The sequence below is a fragment of the Mus pahari genome, chromosome 7 (assembly GCF_900095145.1).
Source record: "Mus pahari chromosome 7, PAHARI_EIJ_v1.1, whole genome shotgun sequence".
Taxonomy (NCBI): Eukaryota; Metazoa; Chordata; class Mammalia; order Rodentia; family Muridae; genus Mus; species Mus pahari.
In genome coordinates, this window is record NC_034596.1 from 2,938,720 (window position 1) to 2,948,856 (window position 10,137).

The 10,137-nt window shown below is 39.9% G+C and overlaps 1 protein-coding gene across 9 annotated transcripts in view; it reads left to right on the top strand.

Annotated features, from left to right (window-relative positions):
* Dtnb (dystrobrevin beta) overlaps positions 1-10,137 on the top strand; it is a 130,328-nt gene that overhangs the window by 29,461 nt on the left and 90,730 nt on the right. For all 9 annotated transcript variants that reach the window (XM_021201499.1, XM_021201498.1, XM_029540709.1 and 6 more), the window contains exon 3: positions 6,486-6,610. In XM_021201499.1, coding sequence (XP_021057158.1) covers positions 6,486-6,610 — 125 coding nt within the window. The remainder of the gene's footprint in view (positions 1-6,485; positions 6,611-10,137) is intronic.

The following is a 10,137-nucleotide window of genomic DNA, read 5'->3' on the forward strand; positions in this document are numbered from 1 at the left end:
TCAAAGGAGGTGTAGTTCCTGAGAGATTATCCTTTAGCCTTCATACATGTGTGTATGTATACAGGTGCATGTGCACATGCACACATATATGTACATGCTCTCCCACATTTACACATGTGTATATACACACACACTAAAATTAAATTATAAATTTGAATGTATCCATTACTGATTTTATCTTTCACAGACACATAAAAGAAGCCTGAAAAGAGAATTCATATGGCATAGATTATATTTGCTGAGAAATCAGTAACAATAAAAAAAAAAAAGCTTCATGCATTTGGGTGTTGAAAGCTTCGGTGACTTGAACAAATTCCTAAAACTCGCCAAAACTGATTCCAGATGGAGAGGAAAACCCAAATAGTTGGGAAAACTGAAGCACGGGTACTGAGAGTTTGAGGCCAGCTACCCCAAATCTCAAAGCCTGTCTCAAAGCGGGAAAGGAGACTGAGTGGGGCGGGGCACTAAGGAAACTGAGTTAGTAACTATATTTTTCCAGAAAGGTAACAGTCGGGCCTGAATGGCTTTGCATGAGTAAACGTTCAAATAAAATAAAAATGCCAGCATAATAGAAAAATTCTAGAAAAACTAGTAAGTGTTTCTACTTTATTTTTTAGGCTTTAATTATACCAACAAGTTAGAAAATCATCATCACCCAAAAAGAACGAAAAATGAGCATGACAGCCGCTTTCACACATTCCGTAATGAGACCCAGCCAAAACAGTGGGGAAGGGACGGGCAAGGGCTCACAAAAGATGCATCATGACCACACTTGTTTTTCTATTCTAGTAATTAAGGACTTAGTATTATAATGTAACATAGCCTTATGGTAAGATGGATAGAATCCATATAATCAGCTCAAAAAACTTAGATGAAAATTTTACAAAATACATTGAAAATTTAAGCATGCATGCAACTGTGAGAAAAATCTTACGGTACAGCAGTTTACTAACTCACAGCATCCTAAACAGGAAACAAGGGAAATAGAAGGTGTTTGCAATAGAAAGAAACAAAAACATTGGTGCTGACAGTGCAGAAAACTGGAGACGTTTTCTGGATAAATCATTATAATAAAGAAAGCATTGGGGTAAGAAAGCTAAAAATATATGAACTGGTGTACATCACGGGTAAATTAAATAATCAAGCTTTGAATAATAATGTGAAGAAGCACTTTATGGAATGCTGGAAAACACATACAAGTAGCCTGTCTCATAGAAGTAGCTCCTCAAATATGTAATTGAAAAATGAACAGGAGGTACTGGTAGTGTGGTTCAGTGGTTAAGAGCACATGTTGCTGCGTTGGACCTGAGTTCAGTTCCCAGCATTCATGTTGGGCATCTCACAACTGCCTGTAACTCCAGCTCCAGAAAGCTCCATTGCCCTCTGCTGGACTCTGCAGTGACCTGTGCAAATGTACACACGCACACACACAAATAAATAATAAATAAATAAATAATACTGTGGTAAATTTTGTGTTACATCCTTTTACCACATTTAAATTCCAGGGTTGCTGGGCACAAAACTTTATTTTAAAAAATGGCTAGAAATAGGTAACAAGAACTCTTTACAGCTGGGAGGTGGTTCTCTCCTTCCAGTTTTATTCAAGTCCTGAGATCAGATTCACATTGTCATACTACATCTGTATTGCTCCTGCTGGGCTCTCTCGCCAGCTCTGAATCACAAGACTTCATAAAACAACAAGTGGAGATACTTTTGTGGTCTGAGAGGGAAATTTTAACATATAAAAGGTACAAAATAGGAAGATATTAGAATACTAAATTGGGATGGCCAATATTTAAAGATAGCTATTCATCAAATTTATAATACAGTGAGAAACCTAAAGGGGAAATTATACAATATAACTTTCTTATATTTAAAATACAAAAATAGAATTGCTGTAAGCCAGTATGAGAGCCAGGCCAGGTAGCATACGTCTAGACTAGGGAAGGCAGCAGGAACTCATGTTCAGAGCCATCCTCAACTATGTAATGAGTTTGAGAATAGCCTGGGCTACATGCTATCTTGTCAGGAGAGATGGGGTGTAGGCTGGGAAAGAAAGCAAACCAATAAGAGAAAATAATCTCCAGTTTCTAGCTTCCTAAACTGGCTTCTTATAAATGCTCAAGACAGTGGGAACAGATATTTCAGAGAAGCATGAATATCCTACAAATAAAGAAAAAGATACCTAGGCATTTTAGTTCTGAGGAAATCGCAAGTTGAAATCACAGCATCATTCATTACCTACAGGGCTAGCAAATGTTGACATGTCTGGCAGTGACAAGGGTTGGCGAGAGCGTGGAGGTTTGGGCACTCTTCCACACAGCTGATTGGAAATTAGCGTAATCAATTTGTAGAGCAAATGAGTTGGCAGTAGTTACCAAATTGAAATGTACACAGCCATGCAAGCCAGTAGCCCCGATCTTATGAAATTCTTAAATATGGCCACCAAGCATCATGAGATAGAAAACTTAGTAGCAAGATTGTGAATGATAGGACCACATGGAAACAAACCAAGTGTTTGTCAGCAGTGGCGTGAATATCTAAATTATAACAAACTCTGCAGGGATGGTGAAAAAAATGTGTGAATTGCAACAGATAAATTTTCACAATTATCGTGAAAGAAGCAAGCTGCTGAATGTGTATACATACATATTTAACCCCTGTAGGTTTTAAACATTGCTGAACAATGTATCATTGTACACAATTGTGGAAAAAAATAAAGCTAAGGAAATCATTAATACAAAATCTATGAGTGCCTACCAGGACAAAAGGAGGTTTGGTGTGAGTGGGACAAGGGAGGACCTACATAAACCTTTAAAGTGACTGTCGTGTTGTTTCTCGGTAAGGATACTTGATAGATGGATATGATAACTTTTATAGCTTTATGGCTTTTCAAAGTACATTACACACTCTATGCCCTCTTGAACTTGATATGTAACCAAGAATGACCTTAAACTTCTGATCCTCTTACTTATACCTTCTGAGTGCTGGGATTACATAAATACCACTATAGTTTATATGGTACTGGGGTCAAACCCAGGGCTTTGTGCGTGATGGACAAAGATTCTGCAGACTAAGCTATGGCCCTAGTCCTATGCCTGTTTTTGAGGTTTAAAACTGGATGCTATCTTTTTTATTATTAGCATTTATTTATTTACTTGTGTGAGGGATGCAGAGTTTGTGGTATGGATGTGGAAGTCAAAGAACAACTAGGGGAGTCAGTCTCTTCTTCTACCATCTGCCCCCTGTGTATCCAACATAGGACTTCAGGTGTGGTGGCAAGCACTTTATCTGGCCTGTGCAAAATTGGATATACTTTTTTTTTTTTTTTTTTTTTTTTTTTTTTTTTTTTTTTTTTTTTTTTTTTTTTTTTTTTTTTTTTTTTTTTATTATTTTCTTTATTTACATTTCAAATGCTATCCCGAAAGATTCCCATACCCCTCCCCCCACCTCTGTTCCCCTACCCACCCACTCCCACTACTTGGCCCAGGCCTTGCCTTGTGCTAGGTCATATGGAGTTTGGGAGACCAAGGAGCCTCTATTCCCACTGTTGGCCGATTAGGTCATCTTCTGCTACAAATGCAGCTAGAAACACAAACCCAGGGGGTACTAGTTAGTTCCTGTTGTTGTTCCACCTACAGGGTTGCAGCCCCCTTCAGGTACTTGGGTACTTTCTCTAGTTCCTGCATTGGGGACCCTGTGTTCCATCCAGTAGCTGGCTGTGATCATCCATTTCGGTGTTTACCAGGCACTGGCGTAGCCTCACAAGAGGCCACAATATCAGGGACCCTTTGGATATACTTCTTAACCCTTGACTCAAAGCAATATTTGTTTTGTTTTTTGAGACAGGGTTTCTCTGTGTAGCCCTGGCTGTCTTGGAACTCACTCTGTAGACCAGGCTAGCCTCGAACTCAGAAATCTGCCTGTCTCTGCCTCCTTAGTGCTGGGATTAAAGGCATGCACTACCACTGCCCAGCTGCAATATTTTTAAGAATACCACAGAACACTGCTAAGATTATTAAGGAATACAAATGCAGGCACTTATTTCAATAATCATGTACTTAATGTTTATTAAGCCTTTGATTTCATGGCTTTAGTGTTCAGTATGGAGGTAAAGTAAATCTGTTTCATCTAGACTACATGAATTAATGGCCCAGGCAGTTCTTTGGTATAGCAACAAATCAAGAAATTACAGAGATTAGTTGTAAAGGTGAATTAAGTTACTGGCTTTTTTTTTTTTATTATTTCCATTGGTTGTTTTCTACTTGTAATACACACACACACACACACACACACACCTGAAAATAAAGCTAAAAAATTATGTTCAAGTAACATGTTCTGTCCTAAGAATAGGCTCTGTAAATGCAAAGGTGAATAAGATCTAGCTGGTCCCTTCATAAGCAAGAGTCTAACAAAGATGAAAAAGGAACTCAATCCTGCAACCTGGTGAGTGATGGTGGACATACACACAGGGCCATGGGTAGTGGAGAGGCATCACTGACCAATGGAGCACTGAGAAGATCTTCACAGTGGGAAGGGATAGGCCTGCAAAAAGGCTTATACTCAGGTCTCTAGGCTTACGGGACATGGTATGCATCACTGTGCTCCTTGGAGGTGGGACATGAGAGAGATGCAGGCTGGGAATAGATGTGCTCATGTGGAACATGGCAGCATTTTTTTTACTGCTTTTCCCTCAAGACAGGCGTCTCTGTGTAGCCCCAGCTATCCTGGAGCTTGCTCTGTAGACCAGGCTGAGCTCAAACTCAGAGATCTACCTGCCTTAACACTACCCCCGAGGGCTAGGATTAAAGGCGTGCACCACCACCTGGCTTCTTTAGCTTGTCAGCCTGTGAGAGTCACTTAGTGAGAGGGTCTTGTTTTGGATTACAGGGGAGAGTCTGTGTCACTTCATAGCTACTTGTTGGGCAAAGGGAAAGAAGTAGAGAACAGTTGGGGGCAAGAATTCCTGCTGGGGTTTGCTATATGTAATTTGACTTTGCCTGTATGGTCTCAATGGAAAGCAGGTTTGTGTTTATGTGTTGTTAAAATACTACAGCAAGCAGAGTATAAAAGTTTAATGGTGATGAATATAAGCCCAACATTTGAGGCTGAGGCAGCAAGATTGCAAATTGCAGGCTAGTCTGAGCTCCATAGTGGGTACTGCCTAATACATAATAAGTTGGGGATGCAGTATTGATGAGACACGTGGCTGCACACAAATTATGCTTTCTGTCCAGAGTGTTGCATTTCATAATAAATCATATAGATGGCAGACTTAAATATTCAAACTTATTTTTTCATTAATATCCTGCCAAAATCTCATACAGCACTGTTACTTAAAGGCATTTGGATGGATAGCATACAGTGATACAGTATTTATAAAGAGTATCTCGGGGATTTTCAGAGGTGGGTGTAACTCAGGAGCATGAAACTCTGGGGTTTACTTGACATCTTCAAAAAAAAAAAATGCAGGGGGCTGGAGAGATGGCTCAGTGGTTAAGAGCACTTCTGAAGTTCCTGACCTTCTGAAGGTCCTGAGTTCAAATCCCAGCAGCCACATGGTGGCTCACAGCCATTTATAATGAGATCTGATGCCCTCTTCTGCTGTGTCTGAAGACATCTACAGTGTACTTACATATAATAATAAATAAATCTTTTTAAAAAGATGCAGGAGGCAGGCTGAGTGGAGCTGTAGTATAGAGGGCTCTGGTCAGTGTAACCGTGGACTTTACTCAGCATGTGGACAGTCTTTAAATGTAATAAAATACTTGCTTACAATTTTTGTGAACAGCCTTCCTTGAGAACTGGTGTTTCTGCTTTCCAGGTAAATTATTAGAACTCCAACTTTTTTTTTAACCTTGTAGTATGTCATCATTTATGCTGACATGTCTAATGCTGGCTGCTTGTATATGGGCTTACATTTCTTTAAATCCATTTGACAGATAGACCAGTAATGCTATATGTTCTTCCTCACTTTTTTCTCCTTGTTTCAAGGCAGGGACGTATGCCACCCAGGCTTGCACCACAGTGCCTGGTCTGCATTGGGAATATTCTGGCATTTAGCTTAGGCAGTTGATTTACCAGCATATACAATCTGTGTGCTCTCTGCATTGTTGTAGCCTTTTGTATTATACCCACCAAACCAATTCCACTAGGGAATCACCTAATACCTTACCAGAAATGACCCAGAAGTCTATGAAAGGGAACTTCCCAGTATGTAGAGATGTCCAGAGGAAGTTGAACATGTCTCTTTACCCCCACGACTTGATGTTACAACTCTATGGTAGAAGGAAGGGAGGAACTATAGGAATGAAGAAGCACAGAAGGAAGGCATCGAGATTGAGAGCACTGCTGCTTCCTTCCCGCAAGGCCCAGTAACACTGACCATGGTGAAATCTGATTGGTGCTTGAAAAGATATTTCCCACACTCCTGTCACTGAGCTCTTCTGAAAGGTCTTATTTCCTTATTTTCTCCTTTGACACAGAAATCCCCTGCAAAGAAGCTGAGCCATGCAATTAGTAAATCTTTGGGATGTGTACCCTCCAGAGAACCCCCACATCCTGTTTTTCCTGAGCAACCAGAGAAACCACTTGACCTTGCACATCTAGTGTAAGTATCCACTGCATGGGCTGTGCTGAATTGCCGCTTTCTGATGGGAACTCTAACTTCATAAATCTCTGTGTCCTGCTCTGCACTCCTCAAGCCAACATGCCACGGCAGCCTCCAGAAACAGGAGTAGCTCAAAGAACGATTACAGTGGCATGGAATGGAGTTGTCTGCCACTGTCTTTGTGTCCTTTTCCTTCACTGTGGCCACCATGTCTTCTCTGGCAGTGACACACCTGGACACTTAGAAATTCACATGGCATGGTAATGAAAATCTACTGGATTTTATCTGTTCCAATGTAAGGGCATGAAATGACAAAAGGCAGCCCTGTGCAGCAGCTCGTGACCGCTCTTTAGTACACTGATGTCTCTTCAAGTTGTGAGCCATTTCTTCTACATGTTATCAGTTCATATAAAGTGGATTGTTGTTGTATGGTGTGATGTCAAAGCACACACATGCACACACACACAAACACACACACCATTCTACATTTGAACAATAACTTGTTTCCAAATTCCGTTTTGGGGGGAGGGAGCTAATAGCTAATACATCATTTCCCTTATGGCCTATAAATTGTGCTATCGTCAAAATTAAAATTTCCAGAGTCCAGTGCTCACATTTCATGCACAGGCTCTGGGTTCAACCTCTAATACTGCATAAACAAGGAAAACCTTATTTCCAAATGTACACAGGCTGATTTCTGGGATCTTTATCCTGTTCTTTGGCCAAATTGGCTATCCCTTTGCCAAAATCACCTATCTCAGTTACCATAGAGACATAGTGATATTTTTCAGGAGTGTCTTAAGTTTTCTCTGTCTTATTTTTTCCAGTTTCTTACAAATTTTGGAATCAGCTTATTGGATTCATGAAATTTTGGGGGGTTTTCACTGATTTATTGAACCCAAAGATCAAATTTGAGAGAACTGACTTTTATTTATTTATTTATTTTAGATTTTTATTTATTTATTATTATATGTGAGTACACTGTAGCTGTCTTCAGACACTCCAGAAGAGGGCATCAGGTCTCATTATGGATGGTTGTGAGCCACCATGTGGTTGCTGGGATTTGAACTCAGGACCTTCGGAAGAGCAGTCAGTGCTCTTAACCTTTGAGCCATCTCTCCAGTCCCGAGAACTGACATTTTTACAATATTAAATTTTCTATTTCACAAACATGGTCTCTTCTTCCCATTCACTTAAATGTCTATAAATAAAGTTTATAGTTTGGAGCTAGAAAGGGTGTTATATTGGTTTCTGTGTTTTGTTTTTGTCTTCTGAGACAGCATCTCACTGTGTAGTCCAACCTGACCGTAAGCTCTTTCTTAGCCCAGGCTAGCCTTAGCCTTCTGAGTATAGGGATTGGAGTGTACACCTGACTAGATTGCCTCCTATGAAATTGACATATTATTGTAGTTACAAATAGTGACTTTGTTCCTACAAAATTCTCAAGACCTATTTAGTATTTCATAAAATCCTACTGCTTTAAGTGTATAATTCCTGTGAATTTAGGAAATGTGTTATCATGACGGTGGGCTCTTTTTTGAACTGTTTCTCAGCTGTTGGTTGGAGTGCGTGGAATATTACTGGCTTGTGCATTTTGGTGCACTGTGTATTTACCTTTCTTACCGTGCTCATTGCTTCTAACAATTTGTATTCAATTTATTTAGAATTTTCTATAAATAATTTTATAATATACAAATAATGGTGACTTAGTTTCCATCTTTTAGACTTTCAGAATTAATTGTGCTTTTGGGGAAGCAGAAGGTTTTACTCTGATGAGTGGAATCTTGCCCAGTACTGAGGAGAAGGCCTGTAACAGGCATTCTTGTATTATAGTAATCTCGGCGAATACTAGTAGCTGTCATGTAGGAGAGGTGAATTTGTTTTTATAGATTTAACCAAGTTAATCAGCTTCCTTTTCATTTCTGTTTTCAAGGACTGCTTTATTTTGGTAATGAACAGATGCAGAGTTTTATCTGATTTTTTTTATTTTGAGATAATTGTATGATTTTCCTTTTCCTCATTAATTGATATAGTAAATTATGTTCTTTGGAGTTACCTGTGTGTTTATGATGCTAGGGATTAAATGCAGAGCCTCCCACATATGAGGCAAGCACACTACCACTGGGCTGCATTCCCAGGCCTGTTTTTAAAAGTCACTCTTTCCTTCCTGGAACAAGCCTGAGTTGGTTCTCCAAAGCACAGTTGAATTTTGCCTGGTAATATTTTGTTAGGGTTTGGCACTGTTTACGAGTGAATCTGGACTTTAATTTTTCTCATTTATTTTTTTCTCTCTTTTTTAATAAGTAAAAAAGGCTTTAAGACAATACAGCATTACTATATAGCCAAATTTCAGAGTGTGTGCTTATTTTAAAAACATTTTTAAGTAGTATATGTATGTGTCTTATCAGTGTGTATGTGTGTATGTATGGGGACACATTCACATATATGTGCATGAATATGGAAAGCAGAGGTCAGTGTTGAATGTCTTTCTCAGTCAATTTCCACATTATAAGGTTTTAAAACAAGGTCTCTCACCCTGGAACACATCCATTTAGCTACACTAACTAGCCAGTGAGCTTCAGAGCCACCTATCTCCACCACCTCTAGAGTTACAAATGTGGTCGGCCACACCTAGGTTTTTAAATAAGTACTGGGGATCGAAACTCAGGTTCTCATGTGTACCTGGCAAGTGTTTTACCAGTGGGGCCATTTCCCTTGCCCCTAATATGTTTTATCAGAGAGAAATGGAGCTGGAGGGATGGCTCAGTTGCTAATGTGCTTATTCTGCAAGCATGTAGACCTGAGTTTGAGTTCCAGAAGCCATGTTAAAACCCTGAGTACAGTGGTGCACACTTGAAACCCTGTGCTAGAGAGAACCGGACAGGAGCTCCCTGGGGCTCACTAACCACTTGGTCTAGCCTAATTGGCAAGCTCCAGGCCCCATTGAGAGACCCTGTCTCAATCAAGAATTGACCTTTGACCTCTGCATGAACATACACACACATACACTGAAATAATTTCAGTAACATTATTTTTTTAAAAAATTACTCAGATATCAACTAAAAGCGGGAGCTATTGAAGAACAACCAAATTAGCAGGTGAAGGTACTTGCCACTAAACCTGACAACCTGAGTTTGATTCCTAACAGTACCATAGTGGGAGCAGAGAATCAGGTCTTACAAGTTGCCCTTTGTCCTCCACATATGTGACCGGCACATATACATCTCTCTCATCTTGTCCCCTAGTAAATAAACAAATTATTTTGTGTCTGCACTTCTGTGGAAATGCATGACAAATATGATATAAGAATATTTCACAGGTAGGCATTAAGACCTCTTCTGGCTGGGGCAGTGGTGGCATACACTTTTGATCCCAGCACCCAGGAGACAGAGGCACGTGGCTCTTTGAGCACAAGGCCAGCCTGGTCTACAGAGAGTGTTCTAGGACAGCCAGGACTACACAGAGCAACCCTGTCTTGAAAACACAACACAGGGGCTGGTGAGATGGCTCAGTTGGTAAGAGCACCC